The following is a 17,164-nucleotide window of genomic DNA, read 5'->3' on the forward strand; positions in this document are numbered from 1 at the left end:
TAAATCTATTTGTGTTCAAGGCAACACAAGTTGTAGACTCTTGATTTGTAGTCACACAAACCTGTCCATCAGGAAGCGTATGCTGCTCGATCCCACAGTTTTGGGTTTTCTCGTAAGCAATCTCGTCCTCGGCACAGCTAGCATAGTGTTCCTTGAGTGTTTCAACATCAGACATGCTTAGATTCACCAAAGGGTTGGACTTTCCAAGCTCTTGTGCGAATAGTTTCGCAAGATCGGTCCCACCAAGCGCAAAGCGTTTCGAGGCAATGTGCTGCGCAGCACCTTCAAGAACTGGGGCAATAGCTGAGTACACAGGAAGAGAGTTATCAAAAACAACTAAGAGATCAATCACAAAGTTAAAACATCATACATGACAATATCCTGATCATAACCAGCTACATACACAAGAAACCTTCAATCTACTACAACTTACAAGAGAAAGATATATGGTTTAACTAAACGCTCCAGGGAATCCCATGACAATGTGAAATGAAAAGACACAGAGAGTTTTAATGGGCTCATACTTGGAGGCCCATATTTATGTTTTAAGCCCATCTACAGTCTTCGTCTCCTTTCGTGTTTACAAAGGCAGAGGCGCTGAGACGGACGAAGAGCTCTTCTTACTCTCCAGTCACTTCCCTCTTTTGCAAATTCCCCCAGTCTCTGTTCCTCTTTGTTGACAAAAGAATCCTTTTTTCCTTTCCCGAAGACAGTTAACGCTCCATGACGAAGCAGCACGCGAACTGGTCTCCTTACGATAACAATGGAGGGTAAACGCATCGTGTCACCCTTTATTGAGCATCTAATTGAGCGTCTGCAATCGCGATCTACTCCTGTGTATTGATCGCTCTGTGTTTGTGTGTGTGTGTGTTTGATCAGAACATGTGTGGCCATCGCTGGATCGGATTACTGCGTGATCGCCGCAGATACTCGAATGTCTACCGGTTACAGCATTCTCACTCGCGATTACTCCAAAATCCATAAACTGTGAGTTACACACTTCTTCCTTCTCCAATGCTGGAATCCCTAGATTAGGGATTTAGGTTGCAATCGATAATTCATTCGTAGATCTGGATTTGGGAGGATTCTGTTACGTAACTGTTTATGGGTTTCTTGCAAAATATCATTTTTTTTTGGTTTCAGAGCAGACAAAGCTGTGCTCTCTTCCTCTGGGTTCCAAGCTGATGTGAAAGCACTTCAGAAAGTACTTACATCAAGGCACTTGGTGAGAGACACATTTCTTTTGGAAAAAAAGATAGAAAGGCTTTGGCGTAACAGTATCGTCTCCTTGTGTGTGTTTTTTTTTGCAAATAGGTTTATCAGCATCAGCATAACAAGCAGATGAGCTGTCCTGCTATGGCTCAGCTTCTCTCCAACACGCTTTACTTCAAGCGCTTTTTCCCTTACTACGCCTTTAATGTTCTCGGAGGGCTCGACGAGAATGGTAAAGGGTGTGTGTTCACCTATGACGCTGTTGGTTCGTATGAGAAGGTTGGATACAGTGCTCAAGGTTCTGGTTCGACTCTTATTATGCCGTTTCTTGATAATCAGCTCAAGAGTCCCAGCCCTCTTCTCCTTCCTGCACAGGTTTGTTTGTTAATCTTCTTTTTTGTTTAAATCACATAATGGCTTATTTTTCAGTCTTGTCTGCCTGTGTAGGATGCTATCACGCCCCTTTCGGAACCTGAAGCCGTTGACTTGGTGAAGACTGTTTTCGCATCTGCCACTGAGAGGGATATCTACACTGTAAGTTTCCTTCCCCAGTTTGTGTCTTCTTGTGATGACTGATGACTAGGCTCGTCTAAGTGCTTTGCTTTGTAATAGGGAGACAAGCTTGAGATCATGATTCTCAAGGCCGATGGCATCAAGACCGAAGTCATGGACTTAAGGAAAGACTAAGCTGACTTTCCGCGCATATGAGTGTTGTGTTGAGAACACACACCTTTGTTACTTTGTCGTTGGTCATCATATCAACTGTCTTTGAAGTTTAAAACTGTTTCCTTATCTTGTTAACAGTAACAAATTCTCGTTGTCTCATTTATGAACACACAACCCTCTTGATTAGCTACCGTAGTGGAGCATAGTTGTTTGTCACAGGACATAGAGCCGATCTTCAGAAGCTCCTGAGTCCCCTCCTCTTCTTGACCCTACGAGTGACAAATCTTGTCTATGTTCTTATTATTGTCGATGCTGCTGATTCGTTTATATATCCCAATATCACTAACAGTAGTAGAGAACAACAAGCCCGTCTAGCTCAGTTGGTAGAGCGCAAGGCTCTTAACCTTGTGGTCGTGGGTTCGAGCCCCACGGTGGGCGTTTATTTTTTTAAATCTTTTCCAGAAATCATCATAATTTAATTTTTGGATCCTGATTGACTCAAAAGTCATTAAAAAACAAATCTTTGGTTAGCTTAGCTCCAAAAACAGAAAACAAATCCAAAGAAAAAGTCACAATCTTCAGGCTCCATCTTCTTTGATTCATAGTCCCATTCCTCCTTCGTGGGGTCTGCATCTTTGAATCATCACTCTCTCATCATACTATTCCTTAAGCAAAGTAGAAACCTTTAAAAACCTCTTTCAATTGTTTTAATCCATTCTTCACCAACGCGTCTTCAAAGCAACAGACTTGACCAGAGAGTCTCCTTAAAGTTTTTTCTTTTTCTCTCTCTCTAGATTCTGTAATTCGATCATTTTGGAGTTAGTTTTGACTATGCATAGATCTGGCACTGCAATGGCCTGGAACGTGTTCAAGTTCTGCACAGCCTTACGTGGCCTCGGATCAGTCATGATCCTACTAGTCCTCGGTGTCGTCGGTGTCACCTACTACGCCGTCGTTTTAACCAACTACGGACCAGCAACTCTCTGCCCTCAAGGAGGAGGGTTTGATTCCCTCGCTGCTCTCACCATCCTCCTCCTCTTCCATTTCCTCGTAAGTCAAACATACCTACTTTAATGTCAATTCAGACAACAAAAGCTTGGTTCTTTAGATGTCGTAAACTAGTCTCTGTTGTTCTGTCTGTTTTAGCTAAAAAGAATGTTTTAAAAAAAAAAAAAAATTGATGGCAGCTGGCGATGCTTCTTTGGAGCTACTTCTCAGTTGTATTTACTGATCCTGGTTCTGTCCCTCCTAATTGGAGACCGGCTTGTGACGAAGAGAGAGGCGAATCTGATCCGTTGAACGGTCTGGAGTTTGATAATAATTCAAATCCAAGATTTAGATTCTGTAGAAAGTGCAACCAACCTAAACCTTCCCGTTGCCATCATTGTTCTGTTTGTAAGTTATTTCTCTCTTCTTTTACCATATATATATATATAGAGAGAGTCTTTGAAGTTGATTCATGAAGGTTGGTTGTGATGTATATAGGTGGTAGGTGTGTGTTGAAGATGGATCACCATTGCGTTTGGGTTGTTAACTGTGTAGGAGCATTGAATTATAAGTACTTCCTTCTTTTCTTGGTAAGTTTCTTTTTTTTTCTTCTAACCTTCTTCAGCTTTTAATACTCTTTGTGTGTGTGCGCTCAAATGCAGTTGTACACATTTTTAGAGACGACACTTGTGACTTTGGTTCTCATGCCACACTTCATAGCCTTCTTTAGTGATGAAGAGATACCTGGAACGCCTGGCACTCTTGCTACTACTTTTCTTGCTTTTGGTAATAATGTTAGGTCATTCCTTATATGCTTTTATTTTGTGGTAGTTTAGTTTTTTTTAATCAATCAATCTCACCTTCTGTTTGTTACCATATCATGAGAGCAACAGTTTTGAACTTGGCATTTGCGTTGAGCGTGATGGGTTTCTTGATCATGCACATCTCTTTGGTCGCTGGCAACACCACAACTATAGAGGTAACTCCTCCTCCTCTGATAAATTTGGGTCTATTTATATCTCTCTTGTCTCATCAAGCTTTCTTGGTGTTGAGTTGTGAGCAGGCATATGAGAAGAAAATGAGTGGGAAATGGAGGTATGACTTCGGTAGAAAGAAAAACTTTGAACAGGTTAGTTAGTTAAGCTCAGGTCCTTGTCTTATTATTCTGAATATATTCGCTTGCAGGGTCTAAGTTCTTTTAATTTATTGTAGGTATTTGGAATGGATAAGAGATATTGGTTCATCCCAGGATACTCAGAAGAAGACCTGAGGAGAATGCCGGAGCTGCAGGGACTTGAATACCCTTCCAAGCCTGACTTTGATTCCCAGTAATGCTGAAGAAGATGACTTTGATCATCATCATCATCATCATCATCATCATCATCATCATCATCATCCTCATGTACAACAACAATACGTAGGATACAGTGAGACCCTGGAAATGACAATTTGAAGGATGGTGCTTTCACTTACTGGCAATGTAGTGTCTTCCCGCTGACGCTGAGGACAGAAACGTCATTGGGTTCTGTAATGTAGGAGGATTACAACTAAGCTTTGCTGGTTACACATTTGTTCATCTTCTTAAATATATATGATCACCTTCTTAAGTAGTTTTTTGTTGTAAAACAGTTGGTTTCAATGTTAATTTTTTCTTATTAAAAACCAAAAAAAAAATCTATTATAGTAGTAACAAAAAGTCATATTTAAGATGTCAGCCCCAGGCTTATATTATTTTTTCAGTATTCACTTGTGATTAAAAACAATACCCTTTTGTGTTTTATATTTGTGGAAATATTTGAAGCCAAAACCTAAACTAAATCTCTAGATTTATAGTCACAATTTAATTTCCATATACCTAAAAGAAACTCTGTTTAACACAATTCGGTTTTGTTAAAACATAATCCTTTTTCTTTTATAAATTTTCATCACATAATCCTTTTTCTTTCATAAATTTTTCATAACATAATCTCTTTTGAGAGTGTATTAAGAACATCTCCAATGTATTACTGCAAATTTTACTCTAAAATGATGCAACTCCAAAATGGAGTAAGGTTTTACTCCAATGTATTATTCCATTTTTTACTCCAAAATAGTTAATAATTGTTAGTAATATCTTAAACTTATAAAAGTTTACCAATTAACCCCAACTATTTTATATTTGCAAAAATGCCTTAAAATATAATTTATTTAAATTAAATATTTATTATTAAAAAGTACAAGAAATCATAAAAATAGAATAAATCATAATATATAAGTTGGTTCAATAATAATCATTAGAATATTCTTCCCACAAATGATCAATTAATGCATTTCGTAATGAAAGAACGAGCTTTTTTATCTTTGATATTCCTAAATCGAGCAAGAAAATTTTGAACTCGGATATTTAAATCACTTATTTTATGTTATTTTTATTTTATATTATTTATGTTGTTTAATTATGTTATGCATTTTATGTCAAATTATTAAATAATGAAATATCTTATTTTTCATGTTATTTTATCATTTTAAAATATTATTTAATAAAGAAATAAGAACATTAAAGATTTAAAGGATAATTTTATAAATAAAAAAAGTTCAACTCCAAAATGGAGTAATGTGTAAGATTACTCCATAAATGGAGTAACCCTAGCCATTACTCTATTTTGGAGTTGAAAATAGAGTGGGGTTGGAGAAGATTTTACTCAAAAATGATGTTTGGAGTAGAAAATGGAGTAGGGTTGGAGATGCCCTAAGCCATTAACCAAAAGAAAAGCACAATAAAACACATCAGATAATATTTCATATCAAGACAAAGTAAATCTCAAACATCAAGATCCTTTTTGTCATGTAAATTCTCAAAACAGTAATCGAAAATCCAAAACCATATAATCCTTACATTAACAGAGAAAAGACTAGTATCATAGTTTATACTAGCAATGGATAGACTGGAACCAAACTTTCATCAAAAGCACTCAATACTAAGATCTTCGTTACCTTTAGGAAGTTCCATTAGCTTTGCCACAGCTGCTTCTACCTCTGACTTCTTCGTCGGTGGATACGACGAGGTCTGGATCATCATCTTCATCATCACTGTCTTTTGCATCACAAAACGTGAAGCAAACGCAAACTCTTCCTTACTCGAACCATTGAAGTTATACATCCACACGCTATTAACGCGAAAACCAGCGTTAGGGAACGGTGTTGCATCCTCCCACAACTTCTCATGTGCTATGCCGTCACTATAACATTCACCTTCTTCTTCTCTAGAAGCATCGTTGGTCTAAAATGAAGTTATGATAAATGAGTGAGAGAAGTGATAAAAAATTATCCAAGCAATGAGAACTCAACCATGACATGAATGTGTATACCTTGAACAAGATCTCAAGCTCTATCATTGTGTAAGTAGTCCACATAAGCAAAAGTTCCTTCAATATCTCCACTTCTTTAGGATTAGTTATGTCTACACTCACCGATAAAGTTCCATGCCTTGTCGTCATACCATGAAAGTCACTCATCAGGAGCTCATGCCAGATGTTTTTTGTCTCCTATGATTCATATATACATCATACATCTCAAACTATATATATATATATATATATATAAATTTATACAAATGCTTGTGATTTGTTCTTATTAGGTTGTTCTCTCTCGATCTAGTTTCTACACCATAATAGAATATCATTTTGATATTAAAAAGTAAGTGCGTACCTGAGCAAGTTCTGATACATTATAGCTGATGTGAGGACGATAAACACACCTAGAAACCCAACGGTTTCTGTTAAACTGGTTGATAGGAGCAGTGAGGATGAAGTTATTCTTGCTCTCACATTTGATTTCCCTTATGTCTAGAACATCTAGACAGGGTGCATTCACTTCGATCCTCTCAACATAGCAAGGGAAAGTCATTTGCAAGAACTTCAAATTTTTGTTCTCGATCTTCAACACATCAATCCCGGTTAAGAAACCGATTTGCAACACAATCACCTCGAGGGAAGAACAAGCTGCCAAAACGCTGCTAAGGGTACAAACTCGAACGAAGACCACGTTTAAAAGCTTGAGTGTCTTGAGATTCCCACAATTATTGAAGGGACGTTTACTTAGTAGACTGTATCCACTAAGTGACAGTGAAGTGAGGCTATGATGGGAGAATATTTGTGAGGACACGTGGAGCATACGAGTTCCTCGGAAACGTCTCTTACGACCATGAATGTTGTTTAGTGTGAGACTTTTAGTGTGTTTCACACGAGTCGCAAGTAGGATCCAATTTCTAAGCGTACCATCATGACATCGGGATGTGATAATGCAGCTCTCTAGGTCGCCGCGGTGTTTGTCGAAAGTCTTCAGAAACCACAAAATTAAATCATTAGATTTTTTTTAAATGGTACACTTTATATATTTCATTTGCTACATATGTACAAACATGTGCACGCATGCAAATAGAAGTTGTGTATCAAAATTCAAAACCTATTTATAAATTTTAAAGAATGTCGTCTAGTTCGTGCATAGATTTTGTTTAATTGTATGTGTATATATTCTGTGCGGATCGTAAATACAACACATCACTTTTTAGTTCGTGCATAGATTTTGTTTAATTGTATGTGTATATATTCTGTGCGGATCGTAAATACAACACATCACTTTTTCTAGTTCTAACTCGCTACTATTTACTATCTTTCAAACCCCATTGATCATATTTTCAGAAATTGATTGCGGTTTTAAGATCTTTTATGTCCTAAGAAAAGTTTTAATCAAATTTCTATTTTATCCCTAGTTTTGATTTTAGTTAAAAATAATTATTATACTGGTACAATCCCCTAGACTATATTTGAAAAGTGATTTTGCCACATGTCTTCTCTACAATCATTCTCACAAAAATAATATGACATGACTACTAAAATTGATGACATGTCTTATAGATTAATATGACATAGAAAATTATATTTAACGTTAATTTATATTTTTGGTAAACTTTTAAAAATATGGTAATAACTCATATATTATATTTATTGTCGATGTATATTTTTGGATTTTTTTAAAATATGATAATAACTCATAAATCATCATTAAAATAAATATATTCAATTATGGCATTTCAAATTTCGAAGTATCATTTAAATTAAAAATATTTCAAAAATATATACATATTTTTAGAAATTATAAAAATTAAATCACAAAATCAAATTAAATCATAAAATCAAATTAAATCGTAAAATCATTAGTTTCTTATATATATCTACAGATTTTATAAATATTATTTAATTTTAGTTTTTGAAAATTATGACATTTTACATATTTATTTAATATATTTAATTAAAATAAAAAAATAGAAAAATCTACCTAAGATTATAATTTTAAATATATACATGCACATTCTTAAATATAACTCAAAATAAACAAAACAATTATCTTAATTTTAATGTTCAGTTAAATAAAATTTATATTAAAATATTGATAAAAAAGAAAATTTTAATATATAATAAAAATAAATATATTTATATTTATCTGTTAAAAAATATTTTAAAATTTTTTTACTGCACATGGTGCAGGAAAACACCTAGTCATACAAAAAAAATTAAACTGTGAAAATTTGTAGCAAACACTTTTTATGAAATTGAAAGAAAATTTCTAAAATATCAATATTATCGACACAAATACCCCGCTTTTATTCATCTTATTTTATAATTTGCCACGAAAGCTTACAAAATTCTGAAATAATCATTAATGTATTTAAAGGGTATAGTATTTTATCCATATTACTTTATAGATTTGATTCACATGTAATATTTTTCTTTTACAAAAAAAAGAATAATTTATTTTCCTACAAATCCAAAATCTGTAAGGTATTATCGTCTATCCAAACTTCAGTTTATAGGGTGACCTATTTTGTCTATTATCTTATATATATATATATATATACAAATCTGTATAAAATGATTGAAATGAAATAAAAAAGAAGAGAAGTGAATAGAAGAAAAATTAACGAACCTTGTCCATTGAACTAGCCAACTGAGCGGAAACTTTGTTCCAAAGTTCGGTGGGGGTTTTATCCAAGATCCTTTTCATATCCAAAACGAAATGAGGTCTCCACTTCCACAAATCCATCCATAGTGGTGATAGAAGAATTGTCTTCACCGCTTCTTCAGTGGACAATTTTGAAAGGATCTTTCGTAATAGATCGTTTGGGAGTTTGCTGATACAATCATCGTCCATGATAGGATGGTGTAGCTTTCTGATTTTTGCATCAGGTGACGATGCTGAAGATGATGATGATGAGTGTCTCTTCATGGCTTTCGAATTAAAGAAGATGAGAGAAAAATTAAAGCGAGTGAGACTTAACGTTGAGACAATGGAAGATATTAAAAAAATGAAAATGGAACTTATGAAGGAATTAATGTTTAGTCATGTTAAGTAGTTTTATTTCTTTTTGACTTTTAGTTTGTTTCCTTTTGGCCTTAGATCTGTATTGTGTTTCCTTTTTTGCATATGCAATTACATAGAAATATATTATTTATTTGTAAAAGAAAACGAATCTAAATATTGTTAAGTACGTTGTTTTAATTTGCAAAGAAATATGAGGCTCCGATCTTTTACTATACATACAGACCATAAATTATTACTATTAGATTTCAAATGTGGTACATTTCGAAAGCGTACAGTTGTTATGTTTCTCTTTCGGGATAATCTCGTACAATATTTAAATCTTTAAGACTAATTAATTTCGAAAATTGATAAAAAATTAAACCCCAATTTTTTGGCCAAAATAGTTTGAATTAGATCAATTCTAATGGAAATATCGAAGAGAGTATCTCAATATTTTAGAAAACAAAAATTAAAAGATATATATACCTCTTTAGAAATTCTATTGTCATGGCTTAAAATGATCCTCTAAATTTTTTAAATTTAATTATCTAATGATATGGTATTAAAATATAATTATTTTGAAATTGAGAATCTCAAATTGAAATATTCATGTGATAGCAGCATTAGTGACAGTTTCTTGAAGCAGTCCTTTAAGAAAAATAATAGGAGTAAGAGCATCATTATCAGTTGTCCTTAGGACAAAGTCCTTATGATATTTTATTAATACTTTGTGCTTAAGGACTTTGGTAAGGACTTTGCTAAATATATAGATTATAGATATGACTTGTTTTGTTTCTTAGTCAATTAAAATTGAATCAGAGAAAGAGGAAGAGCTTTCACAATACAATTGAAATTCAAAAGTTTCAATATTTTTCCTACAAGATACAGTATGATTTAACCAGTAAACTTTTGATGTAATAACAGTAAGTTTCAATACCATGAAAGGACTTCATTTTTTGCTGCAACCTGATAAGAGTACCAACACCACCCATGATACGGTCTTATACCCATGGTAACTAGAACCGTAAAGTACAACACAGTTGGCCTCGTTTGTTGTAATCCCGTAAAGATACAATCAATTGTGACCTTCCATGTTCTGCCCTTGACCTCAAAAGCACCGCAGCAACGGTATAAACTATCCTCAAGTTCGGAACGGGAAGTATCTGACCCTTAGGGCAAGCATCTCCACCACTTCCAGCAGAGAATCCACTAGTACTAGATATGTTACTTCTTGATGTTTCTGTAGTCGTTGACTTAAACGGACCTGTTTCAATTAGAAACACCATTCCAAAACAAAAACCATGCCCAGAACACTCAGTCACATAACAGATCACAAACAAACACTAATGGAACAAATCACCACTTGATCTTACAGAACTATAAGCACAACAAATCCAAGATTCTCGGAACAAACAAAGTACATAAATAATAGGCAACGTATTACACAAGTTGAAGTGAAACCTATTTAGGAAACTGAACAGATTACTCCAAAGAAAGAAAGAAAAAGCAGATATTTTGAGAAGACAAACCTGAACTGATATTACCAGTAGTGGTAGGTGTTGTTGTTGTTGTTGAAGGAGATTTAGATGAAGAAGACCAGCAAAGCCCCATACCAACAAACAATATTAAAAGCCAAACTCCTTTTTCTTTCTTTCTCAATTATATAGACATCTATCTCTGTTTATACACTTCTTGTTCTCAGGGTTTTACACAAGTCAAAGAGAAAGAACAAAAAAAGAGGGTGTGAATCTAAAAACAGAGAGTGCTTTACAAGAAAAGACACAGTGCTAGAGGATGGATAGAGATCGGACAACAGCTACCGTTTAAAACTGGGTGTGAAATGAGCAGAGAGACAAACAAAAAAAGAAGATATGTTTTTCTCCAATTCGACGGCAGAGTAGCTAAACGCAAACAACCATTGATAAAGTAAAGCTATCATATTGGATAATCCATGAAAAAATACAACCTTTACTTCAAACCCTACCTTTATACTGATGAAACATGCAATCTACAAAACTCTGAGATCGGAAGAAGAACAATTTCCCAAATTGGAATTCAGTCGAATTCAAGATCAAACAAAAGGATCCCAGAAAGAATCTACAGCTTAATTAATAAAAGAATCAGCAAACCAAAAACAGAAAAAAAATTAACCAATTTGGCGTTGATGTTTTTGTTTCCAGCGGTGTCCATGATTGTTTATTTGAAGCTCGGAAAATCCTCTGATCAACGAGATTGCAGATGTGAGAAACGTATTGACAATCCAAAAAAAAAGGAGAAGAAAGAAAGTGAAGGGAGAAGGACAAAGAGAAGGACGTATCTTAGTTAAAGGACAAAATAAACGTCCCTCATATTTATATCAATTTTTCATTTTTTTAATCCTAATTAAACTTAAGGACGTTCATAAGAATCGCCGATAAAGATGGTCTAACAAAAATATACTAACAGATGAGAGAGAAAGAAGAAATGCTGAAGAATGCTTATTCCTAAAAAAATTCTGACCAAATGCGAAGAAATCATCTCTACAGCCGTCTTTCATCTATTAGTGCAATTATTTTAAAAAATAAAACTAAATACAAATCATTTGTTTTGAAATACTAATATAAATATATAAGATGAGAGATTAAACCAATGTAAAAAGTAAATCACGGAAACGAAAGAGAGAGAAAGAGAGAGAGACAGGGGATCGGCGTTTGGCCGGCAAAGAGAGAGAGAATTTTATTAATATAAATTTAAACTGTAAAAATTTATAGCAAAACATTTTTACGAAATTGAAAGTAAATTTCCAAAAGTTTCAATATTATTGATACAAAATACCGCTTTTATTCATCTTATTTTACAATTTTCCACGAAATCTTACAAAATGCTGATATAATAATTAACATATTTGAAAGGTATAATATTTTATTGCATATTACTTTATAGATTTGTTTCACATTTAACATTTTGCTACTAAAAATTAAGAAAAAAAATAAAACATTTTCTTACTACAAATCCAAATCCGTAAAGTATTATCGTCTATCCAAACATCAGTTTATATACAAATCTTTATAAAAAGATTGAAATGAAATCTAAAAGAAGAGAAGTGAATAGAAGAAAAATTAACGAACCTTTTCCATTGAACTAGTCAACTGAGCGGATACTTGTTTCCAAAGTTCGGTGGGGGTTTTATCCAAGATCCTTTTCATATCCAAGACGAAATGAGGTCTCCATTTCCACAAATCCATCCATATTGATGAAAAAATAATTGTCTTCACCGCTTCTTCAGTGGACAAATTTGAAAGGATCTTTCGTAATAGATTGTCTGGGAGCTCGTTGATACAATCATCGTCCACGATAGGATGTTTTAGCTTTCTGATTTTTGCATCAGGTGACGATGCTGACGATGATGATGAGTGTCTCTTCATGGCTTTTGAATCAAAGAAAATGACAGAAAAACTAAAGCAAGCGAAACTTAACATTGAGACAATGGGAGATATTAAAAATGAAAATGGGGCTTATGAAGGAATCAATGTTTAGTCATGTGAGTAATTTTATTTCTTTTTGATGTAAGCTTTAGAGGCAGTTTCCAGCGACCAGACGAGCTGAAGGAGGAATGTGATGAATTTGCATCTTTCTATAGAATCTTAAAATGTGTTCTTTAAGGAGAAGAATCGTTTTTATATAATGTGATGACAAGACGGTTAGGTAGTTAGGTTATGGGTGCGGTAATTGGGTTTAGGTAATAGGTAGTTAGGTTAATATATATACGGGTGCGGTAATTGGATTTAAGGATGTACTTAGGGTTGACATTTGTTTAATCTTTTTCTCACATGTATTACTGCTTGGGGATTTTAACTTTGTTTTTAATACTACCATTTAACATAAACGAGATGTTTTATTTCTTTAAGTCTAGGGTTCAGTCGTTTAGATCGAGTTCAAAAATCAAAATATTAAATTGTTGTCTTGCTGATTTGGTTTTATAATAGAAACTTTTAAATTTTTTTTTTTTTTGGGATGTGATGTGATGTGTATGTTGAAGACTTAAGCTGAATCATTGGTTATCACTATTTTCTATCGAGTCTCTCGAAACATTTGTCAATCTGTATATATATTTTTTGTTTGGTTTGGTTAGAGTCCGATAAGAGAAAAACAGATTTGAAGCCTCTTATAAAAGAAAAACCGGATTTGTATATAAAACCAAAATACGTCAACATTGTATGTCAGCTAAAGTGGTCGGTTTCAAACTTTCAATATATGTTAATAGATTATTTCCCGATTTAGCGGATAATATCATCTAAATACACTTGATAAAAAAGTTATGTATATATTTGAATTTATAATAATTTTGATAAATTAAATTTGTTGATAAAGAGTCGAATGAGAAATTTTTGATTGGTTAATAATGAAAAGATAACATTAAATTTTATTTTATTATAATAATAATAATCTTTAAACATTTATCTCGTTATTATAAAAAATATAAATAGAAACAACCATATGATTTTTTTTTGTTTTTAAAACTGACTACCATATATGCGTTGTAATATATATCTAATATCTAAGTTTGAAAAGAATCTACTATAACATAAATTTATTTTTGAATTCTAACCAATAATAATTATTATGTATACACTACAAGAAAACAAATAATTAACGAGGGCCATTTTCCTCGTTAATTCCTCGTAAAAGGAGGTTTACGAGGAATTAACGAGGAAAAGCCTTTCGTCGTTTTTCGTCCGTCGTAAAAAAGGATTCGTCGCCATTTCCTCGTAGTATAGCGAGGTTTCTCTTTCCTCGTAAAGACGAAGTTAATATTTCGTCGTAAGTTCCACGCCCCATTTCCTCGTAAATCACTCGCCTAATTTCCTCGTACAAACCACGTGAACCTCGCGTCGTTACTTACACGTAAGATCCTTGAAATCATATCCTCGTAAATTCGATGTAATATCCTTGAAAGGATTTCCTCGTAAAATCGATGTAGAATCGTTGAAAGGTTTTCCTCGTAAAAACCTCGAAAGCCTTTCCTCGTAAAGACCTCGAAAGACTTTCCTCGTAAAAACCTCGAAACTATTTCTTCGTAAATTTCTCGGAAACATTTTCGTCGTAAATAACTCGTAGACTTCCATTTTTCGAATTAATAAAATATTATTTGATAAATATAATAATTATTAATTTAACAAAATAAAAATATTTAAATATTGGATTTATAAATAAATTTTAAATAAAATTCACAAGCAACAAAATATTTTATATATAATTAAGTTTTGGATTTTATAATACATAAACCGAAAAAAAAACTAAAAAAACTAAGGCTCGTTCATCGCCTCGTAGAATTCCTCGCTCCTCCTCGTAACATCCTCCTCGTTATGTGTGCCCGATGACTCGCCTGGAATGGGATTTTGTTGTTTCATGTTCCTCAACAAAGCTTCCCATTCCGGATTTGTGGACGCTATAACGTCGATGAAGGCTTCGAGTCCACTCACACGGCTTTTGGTCGCGCCCAGCTCGGAACGCAACTGAGTGACTTCTTCGGTCTGTCTCTGAGCATAAGATGATGTCGCTCTCGGGACATCATTGACGGAACCGATCCCCAACGTACGTCCCTTTTTCTTAGGGACAACCTTAAAAACAAAAAAATTATATTTGTTAGTTAAATTTAAAAGGGAAATTTAATCAATTAATAATTAAAAAGATATAATGTTAAAAAATTTACCTCCTCGTAAATCTTATCCACTTCAGTTGTGGATAAGGTAACTGGTAATCCGTCGCCGGACTGCTGGGTCAGCTGAGTCTGGCGCTCCTCAACCCGAGCAATTACGTTGTTGTAGATTTGCTCGGACTTGCCATCTAAAAACTGGCCCGCCTTGTTTTTGTGGGTCCGCTCGTAAAGTTCCGGAAGAGTCGGGAGACGTCCCAACTCTTTGGCCTAAAAACATTTAAGAAAATTGTTAGAAATATATTTAATTATATTAAAAATAATAATTAAATATTTAATTACGTACCATTTTCAAACGGACACCGGCATGTGGTTTTTGGCCCGTAGAGTGTAGCATCGGGCCGTTACCGTGCTCGTCTACCGTGTTACGGGCGGCAGAACAAATGTTTGCGATCCTAATGGAGTTAGGATCCTTCCAGTAACGGATGAGGCCGTCCCAAACATCCGTGGTAAGCTCAGCGGGTTTGCCACGGGTGTACCCCTTGACGATCCAGGCACCCTTCCAGTTGCAAACCGTGTCCGACAAGCGAACTTGCGCCTTTTCGTAAAACGCCTTCCTCACTCTCTCACTGACCCCGATGGACCAATGATACTTTTGCTGCAAAAAAAAATTAATAATTAGTTAATAAAAAAAAAAATTAATAATTAGTTAATAAAAAAAAAATTAATTAATAGAATTACTTACAGCGTAAATCTTGAACCACGTCTTTCGGATGTAGATCGGCGTCAATTTCCAGTTTGGATGCGCCATGGAGAAGTAACCTTTAATCGTCTCGGTTACATCTGTCGCAAGGGAATTGTCAACCCCAAACCTGGAAAAAAATGAAAATTTAAATTATTTAATGAAGTTATAAATTAAATTAATTATTTAAAAAATACACTTACCATAAAGTCCCGTCGGGTCTGTCGGGGTCTATGATTGGTAAACCAGCTCTGCCTGGCATACCAAGAATATCCTCGACAGTGTACTGCGAGAACGGAACAGTAGGTGGCACCATGAGATCGGGATGAACAGCGGCGGGGATCTCAGGAGGAGCCATCGGAGGAACCATCGGTTGAGCCATCGGCTGAGCCATCGGCTGAGCCATCGGCTGAGGCTGAGCCATCGGAGGAGGAATCGGAGGGAAGAAATGCTGAGTCTCGGGAACAGACTCCTGATCTGAAGAACCTGAACCGCCGGCACCTGAAGAAGAACCTGGCGGGTCTAACTGACTACCAGGCTCACCGAATATCTCCCTGTAGTGAGCAGTAAGCATGCGCTGGCGAACCTGCAAAAATATATTTTTTTGAGATTATGATCATCAATAATTAAAAAGCTATCATCAATAATTTAAAAATCTATCTAACAAACATAAAATCCGTAAACCTATCTAAATTCTCTAAACTAACCACCTAAATTAACCACCTATCTAAATTGTCTAAACTAATAAAGGGGGCGAGGAAATTACCATTTTCGGAGGAGAGAGGAATGGGAAAGGAGTTAGAGACGAAATGGGGAGGAAGTGGAGAGGAAGTTGGGAGGAATGGACAGTGTGAGGTTTGTGAGGTTGTATATATAAGTTACGGAGGTCTCGCAATTTCCTCGTAAGTTTACGAGGAATTAAAGAGGCCCGTGTTCCTCTTTCTCGTAAAAACCTCGTAAGCTTACGAGGAAATTGCGAGGCCCGTCCCAAATTAAACGATAAATTAGCGAGGCCCGTCTTTTTGTTACTCGTAAAACCCTCGTAACATTACGAGGAAATTGCGAGGCCCGTCCCAAATAAAACGATGAAATTTCGAGGCCCGTCTTTCTGTTCCTCGTAAATGCTTCGTAAGTTACGAGTTATTAACGAGGTTATTTTCTAAACCTCTAAACTCTAAACCCCAAACCTTAAACCCCATCTTTCTTATATTCTACTTCATATATTCATAACATATCAAACCTCAAAATTTATAACCACAATTCTTTAACTTCTAATATCAATCTCTTCTTCCTAATTTAAACTTATACAAAATCAAATTATTTATTTAAATATAATCATTTGAAGATTTGAAAATATAATCTTTTGAAGATTTAAAAATATAATCTTTTGAAGATTTGAAAATATAATCATTTGAAGATTGAAAATATAATCTTTTGAAGATTTAAAAATATAATCTTTTGAAGATTTGAAAATTATTAATGGGGTTTGGAGTTTGGGATTTAGACAAAAGAGATAAGAAAGATGGGGTTTGGGGTTTAGGGTTTAGGGGTTTAGACAACATATCTCGTTAAAACCTCGTAAA

At 34.5% G+C, this 17,164-nt stretch overlaps 5 protein-coding genes and 1 non-coding gene across 6 annotated transcripts; 3 read left to right on the forward strand and 3 right to left on the reverse strand.

Moving 5' to 3' along the window:
* The first annotated feature begins 581 nt into the window (after window positions 1-581).
* Window positions 582-2,064, forward strand: LOC108852470 (proteasome subunit beta type-1). Its single transcript, XM_018625974.2, has 6 exons — window positions 582-770; window positions 880-987; window positions 1,144-1,225; window positions 1,315-1,587; window positions 1,660-1,746; window positions 1,825-2,064. Exons 1-6 carry the CDS (start codon window positions 724-726, stop codon window positions 1,897-1,899), a joined length of 672 nt encoding a protein of 223 aa, XP_018481476.1. The 5' UTR covers window positions 582-723; the 3' UTR covers window positions 1,900-2,064.
* Window positions 2,065-2,243: 179 nt separating this feature from the next.
* On the forward strand, window positions 2,244-2,316 carry TRNAK-CUU (transfer RNA lysine (anticodon CUU)). The gene has a single exon. It is a non-coding gene; the product is annotated as a tRNA-Lys (tRNA).
* Window positions 2,317-2,423: 107 nt separating this feature from the next.
* On the forward strand, window positions 2,424-4,612 carry LOC108851611 (probable protein S-acyltransferase 14). The gene is made up of 7 exons (XM_018625065.2): window positions 2,424-2,928; window positions 3,066-3,273; window positions 3,364-3,455; window positions 3,528-3,651; window positions 3,759-3,844; window positions 3,929-3,994; window positions 4,078-4,612. The coding sequence occupies exons 1-7, from the start codon at window positions 2,710-2,712 to the stop codon at window positions 4,195-4,197; spliced, it is 915 nt and encodes a 304-aa protein (XP_018480567.1). The 5' UTR covers window positions 2,424-2,709; the 3' UTR covers window positions 4,198-4,612.
* A 1,177-nt stretch (window positions 4,613-5,789) lies between these two features.
* Window positions 5,790-9,295, reverse strand: LOC108849353 (F-box protein At3g60790-like). The gene is made up of 4 exons (XM_018622898.2): window positions 8,830-9,295; window positions 6,553-7,182; window positions 6,213-6,389; window positions 5,790-6,124 (listed from the first exon to the last, which is right to left on the reverse strand). Exons 1-4 carry the CDS (start codon window positions 9,127-9,129, stop codon window positions 5,807-5,809), a joined length of 1,425 nt encoding a protein of 474 aa, XP_018478400.1. The 5' UTR covers window positions 9,130-9,295; the 3' UTR covers window positions 5,790-5,806.
* Window positions 9,296-10,034: 739 nt separating this feature from the next.
* Window positions 10,035-11,628, reverse strand: LOC108849354 (probable serine/threonine-protein kinase PIX13). Its single transcript, XM_018622899.2, has 2 exons — window positions 10,734-11,628; window positions 10,035-10,468 (listed from the first exon to the last, which is right to left on the reverse strand). Exons 1-2 carry the CDS (start codon window positions 10,813-10,815, stop codon window positions 10,221-10,223), a joined length of 330 nt encoding a protein of 109 aa, XP_018478401.1. The 5' UTR covers window positions 10,816-11,628; the 3' UTR covers window positions 10,035-10,220.
* Window positions 11,629-14,487: 2,859 nt separating this feature from the next.
* Window positions 14,488-16,512, reverse strand: LOC130511853 (uncharacterized). The gene is made up of 6 exons (XM_057009603.1): window positions 16,348-16,512; window positions 15,785-16,167; window positions 15,585-15,711; window positions 15,186-15,497; window positions 14,897-15,109; window positions 14,488-14,804 (listed from the first exon to the last, which is right to left on the reverse strand). Exons 1-6 carry the CDS (start codon window positions 16,348-16,350, stop codon window positions 14,490-14,492), a joined length of 1,353 nt encoding a protein of 450 aa, XP_056865583.1. The 5' UTR covers window positions 16,351-16,512; the 3' UTR covers window positions 14,488-14,489.
* Window positions 16,513-17,164: the final 652 nt, after the last annotated feature.

This window comes from Raphanus sativus, chromosome 4 (assembly GCF_000801105.2).
Source record: "Raphanus sativus cultivar WK10039 chromosome 4, ASM80110v3, whole genome shotgun sequence".
Taxonomy (NCBI): Eukaryota; Viridiplantae; Streptophyta; class Magnoliopsida; order Brassicales; family Brassicaceae; genus Raphanus; species Raphanus sativus.